Raw genomic sequence first — 20,925 nt, forward strand, 5'->3', positions numbered from 1 at the left:
GTATGATGGCAGACAGACTAGAGCTCTAACTGAATCGTAGAGTGTCACCTTGGCCAAGGTTCACCCTTACGAAAATATTTGCCTCAAATCACTCGACTCCTCATTTAACTCATCTCAACGACTCAACTATAGCACTTTACTCAATTACTCTTTATCACACTCAACTCAACCTATAAGATAAATTATATCTTCTAGAGAGTAATGCTCGAATTGTAAATCAATCGCATCAATTCCACACTTCACCAAATACCACACATCCAATATATATTCCACGTAAATATATATATACGTAGTCACCCACACAAGAATGACCACTAATACCAACTATAGTTCACATGCATTAAAATCAGGAAATTCATTTTTATAGTTTAAATACATTTTACTTACCTATGGACCGTAGTCGATCAAGTCCATATAATTTAAAACAAATATTTATTTTCATAAAACAATTTCCACAATTTCCCAATTAAATAAAATCACCGAATTTCGGTTCGTGAATGAACCATGTGCGATTTACTCACCTCGATATTCCCGCTGCGTCTTCAATTCAACACAACACACACCGAAATCGTTCACCCAAGGGAGACCGTCAATCACCTAATCACACATGACCTTATCTTAGCCAATAGCTCAAAAACATACTCAAACGACAATCCAACGGTCGGATCGAAATTAAATGATGATCCAACGGTCGGATCCTCACGGATCGCCTTTAGGATCACCCTCCAAAAATCATCACGAAGATCCAACGGTCAGATCTTCCTGAATCGTCCTTACTAACATCTTCACAAATTTATACGAAAATCCGACGGACGGATTCTCACGAATCGCCTCCCTAATCACTGTTTTGCATTTATACGAAGATCCAACGGTCGGATCTTCGCCCATGACCACACAAAGCCACTGGGACAGTCATAAGATCAACATATCAAAACTACAAGTCCATCTAACGGTCCTAATTTCACAGATCACAAATCTAACGATCGAAATCGATCGAAACTTAAAAATTCATAACTAAATCATACGATATCCGAAAATTGCGTATAATATATCGAATTGATCGTATTGAAATATAGAATCTAAAAATGCACAGAAACTATATTTTTGACCCCCGGAGGTAGCCGGAAAGGGCCGCCGGAGTTAGTGGCAGAGCCGCCGCCGACCACCGCCAATGGTGTCGGGCCCGGGCTGCTCTTCTTCCTCTCATCATGCTTAACAACTTTCATAACTACCATGTAAGCTGAAAATGACCGGAAGTGGTCGAAATTACCTAACACAGTCGGGGTGGCCGGATTTTTTCCAGAAACCGGTGAGAAACTGCAGAAACCGGCGAGCTCCAATTCGACGTACAAACTTCAATTTCAGGCTTCGATTCCTTCTGGAGAGTTGTTAAGAACATCAAGGCGAACTCACTGGTTCAAGAATCAATCAAAACGATGCACTACAGCTCGAGATATACCTATCAAAAGCTTCGGTGGTGGTGGAAAATTTCCAGAATTCGGCGAACTCCGACGAACGTGAATCCGATCACTCCAGGTGCGATCCTTCTAGAATGATGATCAGAAGGTTGAGGCGAGTTCAACACGTCAAGAAACTTGAAGATTGGTTGTCGGAATCAAGAGATATCGGCGTTGACTCGGTTTGGTGCTCGGATCGGACTCTCTCGGATTCTCCGGTTTCCGGGCCGTGCCGGTGGAAAATTCCACGTCTAGCAGCTGCAGCTAGTTGAGGCGAAGCCGTGCAGCCTTCGGGGGCGGCTCTTCATGGCCGGACGACGGAGAAAATGGAAGGAGAAGCCGACGGGGCGAAACGCGGGGAGAGAGAGCTGAGTTTCCCAAACGGGAAGAAAGAAAATATTTTTTGGAAATTTCCCAAAATGGAAACTTTATACTAAACTGGAAACTTTTTCGAAAAATCATAACTAATTCATACGAACTCCGATTTTTGCGTTCCGCATATGCACGCAATCGTATCGACGAGCTCTACAAGTTTCATGAAGGAAGTTTTCCCAAATTCTGTACGTATAAAAAGTCACTTTTTTTTTTTGAGACCCCCTAAGTAACGTTCGTTTTCGAAAATTAAATCGTTCGAACTAATTCCACACTCCTCCAAGCTTCGTACTCGTGCCCACGACCACGAAATCATTTCCAAAACGTCATCGGAAATTAACTTGAATTTTTCGGGTATTACAAAAGTTTTCAATCAAGTAGAATTAAACAAACCTCGCCCCTAACAAAAAGTAACTAACCACACATCGTCTTAAATCCAACAAATAAAAAGATAAGTATTAGATTATAAGAGAATAAAAACCGTAAAGGAAGAAGATGAAAGCCACGAGTTCACTTTTAGGCAGCCTTGGACGCAAAAACTCCTTCAAGATGGTTCACGGCAGAGGCTTGATGAGGATGGATGATGGTGTGTACGGTTTTTGCTCTTCAAGGGTTTGGGAATTCAAGAGTACTTGTGAACTAGGGAATTAAGGCAGAAGATGGCGTTGTAGGTGGTGTCTTTCAACATGTGCAGAGGCTATATATATATATATATATAGGAGAACCACAACCCTAGTTTTCTTCTTCAACAATGTTTTTAAAACCTTCCCTAGTTGCTTGAGGATTCCTTTGATTGGTGCACAATTTAATTGCCTTCAAGCCTTTGTAATCTTCTCCTTGACAATTGCAGCATCAATAACCTACCAAAACCGCACAAGAAATTTGTCCAACGAAGATTCTCGGCCAAACTACCCTGTTTTGACTACGATTCAATTTTCTGTCTTTGAAGCTTCCTTCTTGGACTAGGAACGACTTACTCTTGCTATGTTTCTGGATGGTTCTTGACTTCTACATGTTCAATGACAACATATCTTCTAGAATGATCAAAAACCTTTTGGAAAAACACCAAGTAAGTCGCCAGAAAAGATCTCCCAAAAAACTTCGTGAAAAGCTGACAGTTTCTGCCTTCTTGGGAAGCCTACAATAAGCTTGATTTTTCATGCTGCCTCGTTGACGCTTCTGGCCCTTTCTGCAAAGATGCAGTTGGAAGGATGCAAGAAACGCTCCCCAAAACTGTTCCCGAAAAGCTGATTCTGAAACTGCAGTTTCCTGCTTTGCAGCAACTGTTTTTCACAATGATTTCCGTAGACTTCTCTAGTAATTTTTGGCCAAAGGGGTGATCAAACTTAGTCTTCACATCCTTGAGAAAATCTGGAAGTTCCCAGATAGAATTCCTGATGTTAAGAGTCTAGAGAGATTCTTAGAAGTCATAAACTATGGGAGAGATTTCATTCCCAAAATCTCAGGACTAACAGCAATGTTATCTCCTAAAACCAGTTCCAAAAGAAAATGGAACTTCACATAAGATGATGAAAAAATTGTGAAGCAGATAAAAAATCTCTGCAAAAACCTCCCTCCTCTTCAACAACCAGAAGAAAATGATGAGATTATCCTCCAAACAGATGCGAGTGATACAATGTCTTCCTTGCTAAAGTCTCAAATTAGGTAGCTTTGGCTTTGTGTACGTGTTTAATTCTTTTTCTTGTCTTGAATTTGTTAATTATTGAATGAAGGGTAGGGCTATTTCCACCCCACCAAATGCTTTGTTCACCCTACAATAAAATTTTTATGGATTAAATACTTGTTACTCCTCAAACTTTTCCCTGAAAAACAGTTTAGTCCCTCGCCTTTCAAATTAAACTGGATAGTCCTTATTCTCTCTAATTCTCACACAACAGGTCCAAAACAGGTATAAAATGACTATAATACCCCTCACTCCCTCTTTTTTATTATTTCTCTCTTTTCTTTTTTTCTTTTTTATCTTTTTATTTTTAATCATTTTTTTATTTAATTTTTTTTTGCTTCTCTGTCTGCTCTCTGCTCTCTCTCTCTGTCTCCCTATTTCCAACCAGGACCGAGCTCCACTCCAGGATTCAAGATCGGAAAATCCTCATATACGGTATCATTTTTCACTTTTGCTAATTTTCTCAACTGTCCCCGATCCTCTATACTCTAGCTTCGAATAATAGAACCCTAGATTTCCAGATTTCAAATTCAATCGAATCAATCCCTTAGTCGAACACTCATACCCAGCCTTCAATCCCATACAAATGATTCAATCCCCTTCCAGATTTCAAATTCAATCCCTTAGTCGAACATTCGAACCCAGCCTTCAAGTCTCTTCGTCCTCCTCCGCCGTTGCTGCAAGGCTCTTCCAAGCAATCCAAATCTCCGAGTAAGATAGCCGCCACAAGTTCAAGTCTCCTAGCACAGCAGAGGACCAGACCACGGTCTCTCTCTCTCTCCCTCAACCTCTCTTCTTCTTCTCTTCCTCTGCCATCATCGAAGACAACCACTTCCGGCCACCATCTCACAGATCACCAGTCAAATCCAGACCAAAACCCGAGCCAATCATGACCATACGTCGATCCCGGTCCCCACACGCACATCGCAAGCTCCAGCGCCACTGCTCCTCATCCTTCATCTTCTCCGGTGCGAAAGGAGTACATGCAGAGCCGCCGAGCACCAAGCTCTGGATCTGACGACAGTCCACGACTTCAAAGAGTTCTCGGATCTGTCCGAGGAGGCGTTCGGCCAGGTGAGGTGGGTTCAGATGGAGAGGTCCTGCGACGGGATCGTGACCGTCCATTTTGACGATCTCAGGCATGCAGAGAAGGCCTTGGCGGAGAAGAGGTGGCCAAGGTGTGTTAATGTGTTTTGGTATGGGGTTACTCTTGGATTTGGGAGTGTGAATTTGGAGAGGTGGAGGAATTTTGTGGGGAGGATTGGCTCCAGATTAATTAAATTGGAATATGGAGTAGAGTAAGAAGGGGGAAAAAAAGAGCAGAGAAGAACGAAGAAAGAAGGACAAAAGAGGCGCTTGGTTTGGTGGTAGAATAGTCTTGGAGAGAGAGAGAGAGAGAACCAGAAAAAAAAAAAAAAAAAAAAAAAAGAAATAAAAAAAGAGAGAAAAATTAGAAAAATATAGAGAATAGTCATTTTATACCTGTTTTGGACCTGTTGTGTGAGAATTAGAAAGAATAAAGACTATCCAGTTTAATTTGAAAGGCGAGGGACTAAACTGTTTTTTAGGGAAAAGTTTGAGGAGTAACAAGTATTTAATCCAATTTTTATCTTGAAACTTCCTATTTCACCCTCAAATAATTCAGATTAAAAACAAAATATCACCATTGAAAATGTGAAACTGGAAAAGAAAAAAAAAAAACACACCATCGTGCTACAATCTCATTCCTTCTAGTTTCTTTTTACTCTTTCGATTTTTTTCCTCTTCTATATCTTCTCATTTCATCAACTATTGTGACGTAGAATCACATGAAGTAGAATATAGAATACAATAATACTAACCAACAATTCTTTTCACTTGTTGCTATAACATGAAAATTTCATCTAACTAATTGTTTGGTAGGCTAGCGATGAAGAAGATAAGATGATAATTTTTTTTTTTGTACAGAAAGCTGAGATGATAAAATGGATGTTTGTTGGGTAAAGTTTTATTTATCAATAAAATTGATTTCTCATTTTCATTGTATTTCTGTTAATAATTGTTGTTAAGGACAATTTTGGGATTTTAAAGAAAAAAATTAGTTATAGAGTGAACCGAGTGTTTAGTATGGTGGAAATAGCCGCACCCTTGAATGAATAAAGGCTAACTTCAATTGAGAATTCAATCCATGAATGCTCAGTGATATTCCATGGTGGTGAAAGGGAACATTAGAGGGAAGGGTTGGTGCTATCTCGATGGTGAGAGATCTTTATTTTTGTTATTTATTTTAGGGCTAAATACTGTTTAGTCCCTGTACTTTGTCTCTCTCATCGTTTCAGTCCCTGACATTCTAATTTAATCTAAAAACTCCCTGATCTCACAATTTCCCTCTAATAGGTCCCTTCCGCGTCAAATTAGGAGTTGACCTTGGGTGAAATATCCAATATACCCCTCTGTTATTTCTTTTTCCTTTTTTTCCTTTTTAATTTCTTTTTTTCCTATTTAATTTCTTTTTTTTTTCTTTTTCCTTTTTCCTTTTTCCTTTTTCCTTTTTCCTTTTTCCTTTTTAATTTCTTTTTTCCTTTTTATTTTTTTTATTTTTTCCCTTTTAATTTCTTTTTTCCTTTTTTTTTATTTTTCTTTTTTCCTTTTTAATTTCTTTTTTTCTTTTTTCTTTTTTCTTTTTCCTTTTTAATGACCATCATATCCTGCTGCATCAGTAGCGCCACGTCGGCGAACCAATCCAGATCGACCCGAAACCCCAATTATTGTTCTCCACGCCGGCGACCATTTTTCTTTTCCATCACTATTCTTCTTCTTCACTTCTGGTTTTGGTCAACTTGGCCATCAAAAACCACCATTTCAACCAGACCCAAAATCCAAATCACCATTTTGAGCAAGACCCAAAAACCTCAGAGTCTGAAAAAATGGTAGTTTTCAGTGAAAAGTTTCCAAATTGAGGCCTGATGTGGAGAGAGAAAGTGGGATTTGAGTGGGAGAGAGAGAAAAGTAGGCTGTGAAAACAAGAGGGGAGTGGTTGAGCGGCGAATTTCCGAGTTGATTGGGATCTACTTATGTTTGAGAGATGGCGTCGGCGACGATGGAGACGAGGGCGGATCCGCTAAGAGACAACGGAGGGAGATGGCTTCAGAGAAGGTGAAGAAGTGATCGATCAGCTCCTAGCCTCTTGCTTTTGCTCGATGTCCATCTATACACCGCCAAGCTAGGTCTTTGCTGGGTTTGGTTTAAATTTGGGGAGAGAAACAGATGGGTTGTGGAGTTTGATCGGAATGGGATTGGTAGGTTGAGGAAGGAGAAAGTAGGCAGAACGAAAAGAAAAAAAAAAGGAACAAAGAAATTAAAAAGGAAAAAGAAAAAAGAAAAAAAAAGAAATTAAAAAAGAAAAAGAAAAAAAAAGGAAAAAACGAAATTTAAAAGGAAAAAAAGAAATTAAAAAGGAAAAAAAGGAAAAAGAAATAACAGAGGGGTATATTTGACATTTCACCCAAGCCCAACTCCTAATTTGACGCGGAAGGGACCTATTGGAGGGAAATTGTGAGGTCAGGGAGTTTTTAGATTAAATTAGAATGTCAGGGACTGAAACGATGAGAGAGGCAAACTATAGGGACTAAACAGATTTTATCCCTTTATTTTATTTCATATAAGGGTAAACTGGAGATTAAAGCTGTATAAAAAATTGAAGAGGTCGAGATACTAAATTAGGAGATTTGAATAGAGTCACCTTTTTTGATATTGTTCGTTCAAATGTCGATAACGTCAAATTGCGGAAACTTATAATTTCAAATATATTAATATTATGTAAGTTTCACTACTGCGTTTAGATTTCAATATTGAATATTAGCCGTCCAATTACCTATAATGGTCATAGGGAAGTCAGACTTGAACTGGGTATTTTAATCTAGGATTAAATACTTGTTACTCCCTGTATAGGGGTCGTCAATGGGCAGGGCAGGGCCGGCCCTACCCAAAATTAATGGGCTCGGGCCGGGCCGGGCAGGGCCAAAACATATTTTTTTTATTTTTCGGGCCGGGCAGGGCCGGGTTTCTCTTAAAAATCAAGGCCCAAGGCCTTACGGGCTTTTTAAGGGCCGGGCCGGGCCGGGCTTTTTTGGGTGGGCAGGGCCGAGCCCATTATATTTATATGTCATAATATTTTGTTAAAAAAAATACAAAAAGCTATGAAAAAATTATGATATGTTAATGATTGACCAAAATAAAATACAAAATTAAAAAAACATATGACCTAATGCAATAATTAGTTCAATATAACTACATAAAAAGATATTAATACAAGAATTGAATGGGCTTTCGGGTGGGCTTATAAGGCCGGGCCGGGCGGGCTTTAATGGGCATATAACGAGCCGGGCCTGGGCTTTGAACCCTCCGCCCTAGCCCTGCCTCGTGCCCAATGGGCAGGGCCGAGATGGGCTTTGCTGCGGGCCGGGCCGGGCTTTTTCCCACTGGGCCGGGCGGGCGCCCATGGGCTTTTAGGCCCGCGGGCCAAATGATGACCCCTATCCCTGTACTTTACTCCAGAAAACAGTTCAGTCCCTCACCTTTTAAATTAAACAATTTAGTCCTTATTCTCTATAATTCTTACACAATAGGTCCAAAATGACCTAAAGTGACTATTATACCCCTTACTTCCTCTTTTTATTTTTATTTTTATGTTTTTCTCTATTTATTTTTATTTTTCTCCCCTTTTTTATATTCTCTCTCTCTCTCTCTCTCTCTCTCTCCCCCCCCCCCTCCTCTCTCTCTCCTGAAAATAAAATCCCTAAAATTCAATTCCACTCTGACGTCTTCTCTCTTATCTCTGACCTAATCTAACCTCTCAATTTCACCTCTCTCCTCCCTCACCGAAAAACTCCAAACCAAAAATGACGAGGCAGCCCACATCAGATCGAAGCCCAAACCGAGTCTCCACTGACCCAGATACCCGTGATGTAGACAAGGCCATTTCTCCGTCCTCCGGCCACGAATCGGCGGATGACTGGTGGCGTTAGCTTTGTCTTGACGTCGTCGTCCTCCCTATGTTCTCATTTTCTTCATACAAGTTCCGGTAAGAGAGAATCGAAGCCCAAAATATTTCTGGGTTCGCCGATGGGTTTTCCTATTTCGGTCAAATCGTAGCGGCTTACCGGTAGTGGCGACGCGTGCGGCGTCGTCTAGCTTCGGTGGCTAGTGAGAATTCAAAGGTAGGATGGCTGATGTTTGCTGGGTCGAGTGATGGTGGCAACAGCGAGGCGATGACCGGAAGTCGAAGAAAACCGGAGAGCAGAGGCGTCGAAGATTTGAGGCGAGCTTGTGGAGGCTGGGATCTATGCCATGCATCGATGGGCTTGAGTCACCGTCGACCTGTCTTTCATTTGGTGGTGGCGGCGTTTTGAGTGGCGGCCGAAAGCCGCACTTTCCGGTGTAGATCCTTTTTTTTTTTTTTTTTTTTTTTTTTCAGATCTTCAATCATGGGTTGCTAGTCGAGTTGGGGAGGTTGGGGTGGAGCCAACTTCAGGAGCAGCTTATCGAGAGAGAGAGAGAGAGAGAGAGAGAGAGGGAGAGAGAGAGAGAGAGAAAATATAAAAAACGGGAGAAAAATAAAAATAAATAGAGAAAAACATAAAAATAAAAATAAAAAGAGGAAGTAAGGGGTATAATAGTCACTTTAGGTCATTTTGGACCTATTGTGTGAGAATTAGAGAGAATAAGGATTAAATTGTTTAATTTAAAAGGTGAGGGACTGAACTGTTTTCTAGAGCAAAGTACAAGGAATAACAAGTATTTAATCCTTTAATCTATTATAATAATCGGGTAATTGAATCTGACTCAATGAATTTTGTTTATTCTGAATTATTTGGAGAAATAAATTTGATAATTTTTTCTCAAAAAAAAAAAAAAGAAGCTCCGTTTAGATTCACTAAGGCTTAGAACTAGGATTTTTTTCTTTTTCTTTTGATAGTGCTTGGATCCACGAAAATGTGAGTCTAGATGGGTTTTATTGAGTTCTATGTCGACCAAGCAAGCTTGGGTTTCGATCAATAGACTTTGATCGACTAAAGGATCCAAGGGATGTTATTGTTGATAATACAGGACACTTGAATTGTCAAAGCATTAACATGCTTGGTGAAATTGGAGTCTATATTCTTTAAAGATGGGCACAAGGTAGTTAAATATCTGAAAGCAGTTTATATAGAGGTTAAGCTCTGATGAAATAGCTAGTGGGATGCGCATGATAAGGTACGGTTATGACAAAGTGTTCAACTAATTACTTTAAAGAAACTAAAACAATCACAGTTCGTGAAACAAAGTGAGTTAACAACTTAACATGAAGGAAGACGGGTGAAGAAAATAATTCCACAACTGCCAAAGTCTATTGGGGTACATTGGGTTGTCGGATTTCCTGACATTTTAGGCGCCAAACCCTAAACCTAATTGAGAGATTGTTTAGAAGAAAACTTATTGGAATGAAGGCTTTGTTTTAGAATCCTGTAAAGTGGACATGTCTAACACTGTAACTAGACGAGAAGTTAGCATTTGGTTGATACATATGTTGAAAATTCGCATAATCACGTGAAGGGTCTGAGGTGAGTAGCTGAGTTGATAAATGTATGCTTAAAAGAGACAGGAAGTAAGTACAATTCCAGAAAAAGAGAGAGAAACAAGAAGCAAAACAACGGAGCAAGCTCTGAAAATATTCAATATTGAGACATATGAATGAAGCCAAAGCTTGTGAAAACGATAGAAAAATGAGAAAGGACGTACTAGGGACCATTGCAAATGGATGGATGAAACCTACCTGCCTCCTCTTAGAATCCTATTTCATCTGGGTATTAAAATAAGGATTAAATTTAGTTTAATTCCTTAAACTTTAGGACTAAAATCAGTTTGGTCAATCTTTCTGAGAATTAATCACGTTGGTCCCTATACTCTCAAATGACGTCACCTAAGTCCAAAATTTGAATTTGGCTCGAAACATGACATCATGTGTTGAGCTGGAACCGACATTAGGACTGTCAATGAGTCGTGTCGGGTTGGGTTCGTGTCGGGTCAAGGTATTTGTCGTGTCGCAAGATATAAACCAAAACCCAACCCATTTAATAATCGTGTCAAAAATTTAAACTCAAACTCAACCTGTTTGTTAAACGGGTTACCAGTTTTCAACCCGCTTAACCCATTTAATAAATAAGTCGTGCATTGTTAGACAAAATGACTCATTTAAGCTTTAACAATGGGACTCATTTAACTAAAAAAATGCATAAATTAATTAAATTCACTAAAAACTCCACAAAACGAAGAATATAAATAATTATATATAATTCATAAATAATTAAATCTAATAATTAAAAAGCGAAATATTTCAAATTGTCTAATATTATGATCAAATACTCCTAACGTCCAAAATTTCAAGAAGAAACATAGCACAATCGGGTTAGACGGGTTCACTTCGTGTTGGCAGGTTAACCCGTGGCCGACCCATTTATTAAATGGGTCATGGCGGGTTGACCCATCGCTGACCCGTTTTTTAATCTTGCGGGTTTCGAGTCGTGTTATCGGGTCAAGTCGAAATTGACAGCCCTAACCGACATGCGGACTCACTTTTCAGCCTTTGACCTTGTAAGAAAGGTGAAATTCTCAAAATGACCTTTGAGGCTAAATTCAATTTTTTCAAAAAAAAAAAATTGAGAGCTCTCTCTCTCTCGTACAGAAACCCAGAAGCCCCTCATCTAGTTCTCCTTGACCACTTCATCCCCACAGCCAATTCCTCTTGATCTTCAAGTAGTAGTGGGTACTATGAAGCTGTTTTCGACATCGACTGTGGCGGTGCTGAACTGGGCAGCGACGGTCAGCAATCTCCAAAGAACCCATCTTTAGCTAGCTTCCCATCAATTTAGTTCAATCACCCACATCAAATTAGAGGCTCTTTCTTCAAACCCAGATCAAGAATCAAAAGTCCAATACAAGAAACAACGATGCTAACATAGAAACAGAGAAACCCATTACAGCAAAACCATAATCAAAGCTTCTTACTTTATGAACCAGAGGGGTAAAATGAGAGAAACCCAGTTTGGGAGACGGCGAAGGGCTTCTGCAAAGTAAGTGGCGACCTTTCTCATAGCGCCGGTTTGGGAGATGGCGAGTGTGCCTACTTGCTTCACGAGCGTGTCGACTACCTTCAAGTTGTCTTGCTGAACAACCTCAGCACATTCCATGAGTGTGTGCACCAATCTCACCCTTGGATCCTGTGAATCAACAACAATGAGTGGCCGAGGCTCAATCGAAGAAGAAGATGATGATGCTGAACCAATTGTGGTTTTCAACCGTTTGCAATTGATTTCAGTCTCGATTTGCAATTGGGATTGTGGGTAGGCTGCAATACCAGCAATGGCTCTGAGATCGTACTCGGAGTTGTTATCATAAATGACCCGAGATTGGGTCTCAATCTGCTTCTGTTTCTACTATTGAGAGTTTGACGAGTCGTCAATTGAGTTGAGTTCAGAGAGCATGATCTGGAGCCAGCCAAAGAGATTAGCCATGTCGGAGGACTTGAATTCGTAACCCAAAACGGCCAATAACTCATCCATGCTTCCAAATGCTTGCTCTTCCTCCCAAATTTTGGCCTTGCTGCTATTATAGACGGATGTATTGCCACCATTTTGTGTCGCAACTAATTTGGTGATTTCGCTTCATCTTTTCTTTGATGTTTGACTGTTAGCATGGTCGCCGATATAGAGAAGAAGAGAGAGAGAGAGAGTATTGAAATATCCATTTTGCCCTTCTTGGCGGTTAAAGTTTGAAAAGTGGGTCCTCATGTCGGTGCCACGTCAGCTTGTGACGTCATGATTTGAACAAATTTTGAAATTTGGACTCTCGGATGATGGAAATTAGAAGTATAGGGACCAACGTGATTAATTCTCAGAAAGAGAAACCAAACTGATTTTTAGCCCTAAAATTCAAGGGACTAACCTGAATTTAATCATAAAAATAATGTGATCAAATCTAAACTACAAAGTTTCTTTCTATAATCAATAAATAGCTCCTGCAAAGATAGCTAGAATATTACAGCATTCAAAAAATAAGCAACTTCATCTGGGTGAGATGGAAGAGTGGTTGTGTGCATGCGTGTTAGTTTCTTTTACTTGGCCTTTAGGGCTCCTCATTCCCCCAAAACCATAGCTCAAATATAAACTACTTACAGACAATTGCAAAGAGAGCTTCGATCTATCACATATATTAATCTGTTAAAGAATGTTGACTTTTGGTGTGCCTTGTCAAACTAGATTTATTTCTATAGTTGTAATATGAGAAAACGTTCTAGAATTCCTAGTTCTATTCGGAATAGGTTTCCTTGTATCACAAGACAATGTACTTTGTAATCTCTATATATAGGGCTTCTATTATCAATAATAGAACACAACTATTCTCTCTCAAATCCTTCCTTCTTAAACACGCTATCAGCACAAGCCCTAACCCTGAAACCAGAAAATCACCCAAGAGTTAGCCTCGCCTACCCCTAGCCCAAGCTAGCCTCACCACCGTTGAAGCCCTACCACCGCGTGTGCCCGTCCTGCGGCATCACCGCAACGTAGCAAGCGTCACTAGCCTTTGATTCGCTTGTCCCCATGCACCAAGGAGCCTCCCTCGGCCTCTCAACCTTCAGCAACAACCGCACGCCTCCTCCACACTGTCTAGTAGTGCCCTCGGCTCCCTCACCTGCCGATAGCTCCATTAAGCCTCACCTTGCTTTTTAAGCCGTGCACCACCGAGCCTCCCAAGGCCCATCGTCGACCTACATCGTCTCCAAAGTTCAAGCTTCCAAGTTTATAAGGTTTCAAGCTCCGATTTCAACCAAGTAAGTTTTTAATTAAATTCTTGCTTTATGTTTTTATTTAATTTCTTTTCTTTTTCTCGGGGACTTTCAACCTCCCTTCTTCTTCATCCCACATTTTTATAAAGTGAGTTTGATTCTCTAAAAGCGGAATCGTGGGGATTCACGCTATATACGAACTAAGAGTGTTCGTAAGACTTAACACTAAGAGCGTCCGTAAGCATCGATTCATGACCATATAAACATCATTATTTCCGTCTAATCCAAATATTCTTGGAAATCGATTTCTTGGTAGCATAGCTTGGAAATCTTATTATTATTAGTTGTCGTGGAAGTTTTGACTCTGAAACTAATCTATTTTTTTTTCTTCTTTTCAGGATGTCGAATGAACCAAGACTCGACTTTCCCATGCTTGACTCAACAGGCTCATAATACCATAGCTGGGTCACCGACGTTGAGAACCATCTCACATCAAGAGGGATATTACCCATAATTCGGACACCAAACCCGGAGCTTATATCTGATCGTACGCCTACTAGGCATGCTCAAGCCCTCATCCTAATGTGACGTCACATGGCCAGTCACTCCGAATGGAGTACATGTCGATCATGGATGCAAGAGAATTATGGGTGGCGCTAGAAGAGCGTTTTGGAAACATCCAAGATTCTCTCCTCCCTAACTTAAAGGTTCAATGGAACAATATGCGTGTAGTCGACTTCAAGTCTGTTGCTGAATATAATTCAGAAGTTCTACGCCTCAAATCCATGTTGGGATTCTGTGGACAACCTATCACAAAGCAAGAGGTAATTGAGAAAACTCTCTCCACCTTCCCCGTCTCAGTAATTTTGGTATCAAAGCAATATATAGGTGAATACAATGCTGGACGGATCACGATGTTTAATCAGCTAATCAATGTTATGTCTATGGCTGAGAAACATGATAACATCCTCGTGAAGAATTATAATTCAAGGCCCATCGGAACTAAGAGCGTTCACGATGCGAATTATAATGCACCCAAAGAAGAGCGCAAGGAGCGGAACCCTAAGAATAAGGGACATAAGGGTCCATACGATCGCCCTAAATAGGAAGGTAACCACCAAATTAGTGTGGGATCACGTGGAAACGTTGCCATACGTGGAAGAGGTGGCTGTGGCACTGCCGGCCGTGGGGAGCCGCCATGGGCTTTGGTGGTGGCGTCAACCCCCCTAGGGGACGTCCACAACGTGCACAAGGTGCACGTCAATTAAAGGGAGGCAACCATAGTGACGTGTGTCAACGATGTGGATCAAGTGAGCATTGGTTCAAGCAATGCAGGGCATATAGGGACCTGAGGAAGCAAGAAGTCTATCTTGCCGAAGAAGAATATAATGGTGAAGACAATGACGTCAATCTCACCATAACAGACTTCAAAGCTGGAGAAGTGCACAAGGATGCCGCAGACTTTGATTAGAATTGTCCTTTTATTTTTTCAAGAATTATGTAATGGCAATTATGATTTTAAATCAATAAAATGACATTTTGTTTTAACCCTTTCTCACTAGACTCATCCAATTAATTGTGATGTCTAGGAAAGGTTTGACCAAGATAACGGTTTTACAAGAGAGCATAGCTCCACCAAAATCTTGACTTACCTTACATGGTCACAACCAAATTGGAGTTACCGAAAGGATTGAGTGATTACGATTTGTCTAAATTTGATTTTTACTTTGGATTAGATTTCAGTCAAGAAACATCGATGTAATCATTGGCTATTATTAATAAAGTATCGATTTATTTTTTTAAATGTCTTGGACATATTTTAATTTCGAACTTTATTGTTTTTCAGTATGTTTTCTGGAGAACTAGAATGCCTCGTGGATAGTGCTACTACGCACACCATACTTCGAAATCGGCAATTATTCCTTTGGATGTCGCTTGCTCGATCTTCTGTGACTACAATGGCTGGATCATCAAAATTGATTCATGGTAGAGGACCAGCCCAATTTATGTTGCCAAATGGCACAAATATTAATGTCACCGAAGCTCTATATGCTCCTAGGGCTGGAAGAACCCTATTGAGCTTCAAAGATATAAGACCCAATGGTTTCATGTGGAAACACATTGTGAGAATGGACAAGAGTTCATTTGCATCACCTCTAATGACTACGGACATAAACAAGTATTAGAGAAACTTATGTGTCGTTCTAGTGGGTTGTATGCAACCACTATTCGAATCATTGAATCAAACCATGTCATGAGAGATGACTTGTGGGATTCCGACACATATAGGCTTTGACATGACCGTTTAGGACACCCAGGTCTTGACATGATGATCCGTATATTACCCAAATCCGTATATTACCCAAATCCGATCAGAGGATAATATAGCAGACTTATTCACTAAGTTGTTACCTAAATCCACCTTCGAGAAACTTGTGAAGAGCATCGAATTGAGAAAGTTATCCGAACTCCCATGATTGAAGTAATCAAGAGGAGATGTCGACATCAAGGGGAGGTATGATGTCTACATGTTCGATCTCGAAGAGTGAATGACGTGTTGTATTCTTTTTCTCCTCCTCGAGGTTGTTTTTGTCCCACAGGATTTTTATTACTGAAGCAAGGTTTTTAACGAGGCAACTTTTGAAGCGTCATCACCAAGTTTGAGCGGCACAAGGGGGAGTGTTGAAGAATGTTGACTTTTGGTGTGCCTTGTCAAACTAGGTTTAATTCTATAGTTGTAATAAGAGAGAATGTTCTAGAATTCATAGTTCTATTCGGAATAGGTTTCCTTGTATCACAAGACAATGTACTTTGTAATCCCTATATATAAGGCTCCTATTATCAATAATAGAACACAACTATTTCCTTTCAATTCTCTCTCGAATCCTTCATTCTTAAACATAATCTATGTTGTTTTTGTTTTAGTTAATTAAACAGTGAAAAAATCGTAAAGTCCACCATAAGCTAGGGTTTGCATATTGGAAGATTTTCAAGTACACAATATCTTGCACCTAAGCATGGTCGAATCTCATTTCCCTAATCTAACTTGGCGGGGTTGTCCGGTGGCCAAAAAACAAGCTTAGCGGGCATGTTTGATACGAACTTGTATATTTTGGTATACTCCTTGTTGCTACAATGTTTTGGCATACTTCATGAGATTCAAGTTTTTACCTAAGGGAATGTTCAGCTCCATATTTAGTATATATGTGAGAATGTTACTAACATCTGTGATTAATTTCCTAGTCATTCTGCTGCTGGGTTTCTCAGAAGTTGTCATGCCCACCAAGAGTTTGTTGAAATGTCTGTGACATGGATTTCATGAGGATTTGTTGAAATCTTATCGTATATGAATATGATACATACGACACACATATGAGGACTGAATATGATTAGCTCAAAGCGACTGAGCAACTACCATCTGTCAAAATCAAATAATATTAAGGCTGTCAGCTTTGTCAAACCTATATGTACATTTGCCAGATCTTAATCAAAGCCTAAAGCTACGGTGGGACAAAGGTCAATTACTTCCCAGTTTTGAAACACTAATCACTAAGTGGGACTGGAGGGAAAATGACTAGGTTGCCACTAGGAAGAGTTGAGATAAGAAAGCAATGGAATCGGAGGCCAAAAGAGCCAGAACAAGAGCATAGAAACAAGAACACAGTCTGCATTTTTCAGAGAGTTACTAGTTTTCCTCTTCGATCTCCTCACGCTTGCAATAGACTACTTACTCATTGCTAAGGACAAAAAAAGAGCAAGAAAAGTCCAACATGCCTTGTGTTTATGTGGTTGTCAATCGTACACTTATGAAGCGATATTAGCTCATCATTTCGTGAGACCGTCGGTATGAATTAATTTTCTCATTTGAGATTTCTAATTAACTTTCCAAAATTTTGTTGTATGTATATGTTGCAATTCCTAATTGATCGATACAAATATAACAAGTTATCTTATTATTACCTTTTGGAGAAAAATTTACTTAATTAGTGTCTAATGCAATTAAATGTGCACGAATATAGCATTACTTGCCGTGTTTATATATAGATCAAAATATTCATGTTTTTTTTTTTTTTTTTTGAAAAGCAAAATATTCATGTTTTGTAGAAGGGAAAGTTTAGTTTGGTAAAAGTGAGAGCACATTAGGGTCATTGTCAACTTTGAATGTATGTTTTTTTTTTTGAAAGGGACTTTGAATGTATGTTAGGGAAAAGAAAAACACATACTTGGTCATATCACTATCTCCCCAAGAATCTAAGGTTATTCCATCATATAACTCCATGAGAGAGGCGAGAAATTTAGCTTGCATATGGAAATGTAACTTTTTTTCCTAATAGGGTAAATTGTCAATTTCAGCAAACATTACTTTCTCATGTTGCAATGAATCAATCTGTGTAATTAATGTCACGTGGAAGGAGCAAAAGCTAACTATCTTTTCCAAAGTGCACACTTTTACATTAGGACGTAGTAGCATTTTCTTTTCTTGCAGTTTACTCTCTAATCTCTATCATAATGTGTTCTACAGTAGTGCCCAACAATTAACCTAACAGTTCCAGCTCTTGACTTTTACTACTCAAAAACACTAGAGTTTTTGCTCCTTAATATGATTAAGCTAATGCATTCCAGTTTCCAAATCTAATCTTGGAAATTTTGCTAGAACCCATGTGCAAAAACAGGTGAAAAAATGAGTGATGGCCTAGATAGGGCATTGCCAAAATTACCTATCACCAAAACCAGAAATTCACCAATTACTAGCTTCTGCGTTTGGGTAATTTGTCCACAACTGATTGCCTTTGGAATCCAACTGATTGCCTTTGGAATCTATAATGTTTCCATTGATTGGGAGGGGGCCACAGCCATTGGATCAGATTCATCAGTGGTAGCAGAGAAGGGTCACAGATTAACTGCTTGGGATTGTTCCACAGCAGATAGATTAGCACTAGATTGGTAACAGGCATAGATATATAGTGCTGCATGGACAAAATCTCATTCATCTTTCATCCCCAACAGTGCATGTACTTTTTGTAATTTCCCAAAAATCCAAATGGAACTGTAAATTATAACCAAACCAAACTATTCCAAGATTTATCTAATAATAAGTCCTGAAATTTAAGATTTTTTTTTTTTTTTTTGGTGAAGGCCTGAAATTTAAGATGCTTGGTTGGTGTTTAATAATGCTCTGGACTCAGAAGGGTCATGATCAATCTTCAAAAGGGTCAAAATCTTCAGCCTAAAGTTAGGAAAGTGTTTCTAAACCCCCTTATGTACCGTAGCATAACACATTTAGTGGGTGCTCCACACCCTAAACACCAAACCCTAAACATATTCAATGCCTTAATGGGTGTCCAAATCAAACATTCATCCACTAAACTCCACACATAAACTTCGATCAATTGTCCAAACACAGAAGCTAGTAATTGGTGATAGGTAATCATGCCTTATTCTTGAACAACAAAGCACCAATAAGAAAAGATAAGAGGCACTTTATCTATAGTTAGTAATTGCGCGGTAAGAAATTTTGGTAAGAAATGGAAATAAGAGTTTGTGGGGAGAGAATAAAAAACAAGGAGGATAGAGTTAAAGGTAGGGTTTGAAAAAAGAGGGGAAAATAGTGAGCCAGTGGAAAAATAAGGAGGAGTAGTGGTGCAGAAGGTAGCAGAGGGAGTGGTTATTTTTGTATTTCTGGGTTTGGAAATTGTTGAAAGACAGTAGGCAAAAGCCTGCAAGAGAATCCTAGACCCAAACATGGCAAAGCTTAGGATATATGCCACTTCTTAATTCTCTTTTTCAACCCTCATCTCTCTCTTTCTCTCTCTATCTGTCTCGAACACGCTCTCTCTCTCTCCCTCTCTCCATCTCCCTCTGTAATTTCTGTCATACCACTTTTTCTTCCACCTCCACCACAACCACCCCCACTCACAGAATCCAGTACATAAAAAAGGGGTTGGGAGCTGAGATGTAAGGTATTGATTTGGCATGACAATTGTTCCATTGGAACCCAGCTGAATCTGAAAAAAGGGTCAGACTTTTAAAACCATTTGGGTACTTACTTGTATTGACTATCCTTTCTTCTTGTTCATGGAGTGGAAGAGACGGAGAGTATTAAGCAGCTGGTTTATCAACAAGCTCACCTCCCTTTTCTTCTTGCTCTCAATCTCTGCACTGCTATTCACCATCATCACCTCTACATCTACATGTTCTCTAGGTTAGCAATCTTTCTTTCCTTATTTCTCATCATCTTCATCAAATTTTCCTTGTTTTTTTTTTTGTTGGTTTCCAATCAAATTCAGAATTATTTCTGCTACTGTGTCAATGCACTATGTATGTTTTGAGTGTGAGCTAATATTCATCTAACCCCAATTTTTTATATGCAGATTTTAGCTTTCCCTTAAGTACCGCTAAAGCGGACACAAATTTTCAGGTGGGTTCTGCTTCTACTTCTGCTTCTTGTTTGTGTGGTCAAATTTTTCTAGTGGGTTCTTCTTGTTCTTGTTTGTGTGGTCAAATTTTTTTTAGTGGTTTTTCAGTTTTTTGGTCAAAATTTTCAGGTGGGTATGTACCATTAATGCTTCTTGATTTCTTTATCAATATAACCTTGCATCAAGTCACCAGGTTAATTTGACCAATTACTGACCTTATATAAGTTTCAAAGACAAAAACAGGGAGATCCCAAAAACAGAACCACACACACACACACACACACACATATATATATATATATATATATATATATATATATATGAAATTATGAATGATTGTTCATCCACAACAATCATCACGAGAGGAGTGGTCCTCTTACTAGTGGTCCAATAGTAATGGTGGGTTTAGCACACAGCTTAGGTTAATTAGATGCATGTTGTTTTTTTCTTCTGCCTCGTCGTTTTCTCACAAAACCCTTTTTCTGTTTCACTGTCGTTTTCTAAAAATCTAATGCAATCTCAGTAACTTGCGCCTGCTGCGCTCAGCGCTTAACCCGCTCAAAACCATGTTCCATAGTCTCTCTTTCTCTGGAGTCTGGACTAGTCCCGTGAACATTGTTCGGGGGCCGCACGTTAGCCTCATGCAGCTACCTGTACGGAGGGCCATTCCGCCACTGTCAACATTATTAGAAAAATAATTGAGAAATTATTAACTTGTGATATGCATGTACAGGAGGAGCAGAGGGGGAAGAAGGCGATGGTTATGCCTTTGAGCTTGGCGAGGAGGTACTTGAGCGGGCCCGGATCGTCGCCGCCTCGCTGCACGTCCAAGTGCGGCAGGTGCACGCCGTGCAAGCCGGTTCACGTGCCCGTGCCGCCCGGAACTCCGGTGACAGCCGAGTACTACCCGGAAGCGTGGAGGTGCAAGTGTGGGAACAAGTTGTACATGCCATGAATATATTAGTATGGTCATGATATTCATGCATTGCTTAGTAATAATTTGTTTGAGCTACAAATTAAGTCTACTCACTTTCCAGATCGATGCTTGCTGGTTATTGTTAATCAGAGGAAGGAGTTATATATAGGGATTTAAATTTGTGTAGAGGATATATATACGTTAGTTAACACGATATCCAATTGTGTTAGTCTTGATCATAACAAAATCCATATATTTTTGCCGACTTGGTGATTTAT

The 20,925-nt window shown here is 39.6% G+C and overlaps 1 protein-coding gene and 1 long non-coding RNA gene across 2 annotated transcripts; one reads left to right on the forward strand and one right to left on the reverse strand.

The window, feature by feature from the left end:
• Window positions 1-10,801: 10,801 nt before the first annotated feature.
• Window positions 10,802-12,202, reverse strand: LOC133734261 (uncharacterized). Its single transcript, XR_009858179.1, has 2 exons — window positions 11,888-12,202; window positions 10,802-11,750 (listed from the first exon to the last, which is right to left on the reverse strand). It is a non-coding gene; the product is annotated as an uncharacterized LOC133734261 (long non-coding RNA).
• Window positions 12,203-18,857: 6,655 nt separating this feature from the next.
• Window positions 18,858-20,912, forward strand: LOC133731960 (EPIDERMAL PATTERNING FACTOR-like protein 6). The gene is made up of 3 exons (XM_062159409.1): window positions 18,858-19,517; window positions 19,687-19,733; window positions 20,465-20,912. The coding sequence occupies exons 1-3, from the start codon at window positions 19,391-19,393 to the stop codon at window positions 20,684-20,686; spliced, it is 396 nt and encodes a 131-aa protein (XP_062015393.1). The 5' UTR covers window positions 18,858-19,390; the 3' UTR covers window positions 20,687-20,912.
• The last annotated feature ends 13 nt before the right edge of the window (window positions 20,913-20,925 follow it).

This window comes from Rosa rugosa, chromosome 2 (genome assembly GCF_958449725.1).
Source record: "Rosa rugosa chromosome 2, drRosRugo1.1, whole genome shotgun sequence".
Classification (NCBI taxonomy): domain Eukaryota; kingdom Viridiplantae; phylum Streptophyta; class Magnoliopsida; order Rosales; family Rosaceae; genus Rosa; species Rosa rugosa.

Excerpts from the sequence above, each read along its gene's own strand:
- LOC133731960 (XM_062159409.1), top strand. The coding sequence starts at position 19,391 with ATGGAGTGGAAGAGACGGAGAGTATTAAGCAGCTGGTTTATCAACAAG. Across the intron at positions 19,518-19,686 it reads TACATCTACATGTTCTCTAG|ATTTTAGCTTTCCCTTAAGT; the intron begins GTTAGCAATCTT and ends TTTTATATGCAG. Across the intron at positions 19,734-20,464 it reads AAGCGGACACAAATTTTCAG|GAGGAGCAGAGGGGGAAGAA; the intron begins GTGGGTTCTGCT and ends ATGCATGTACAG.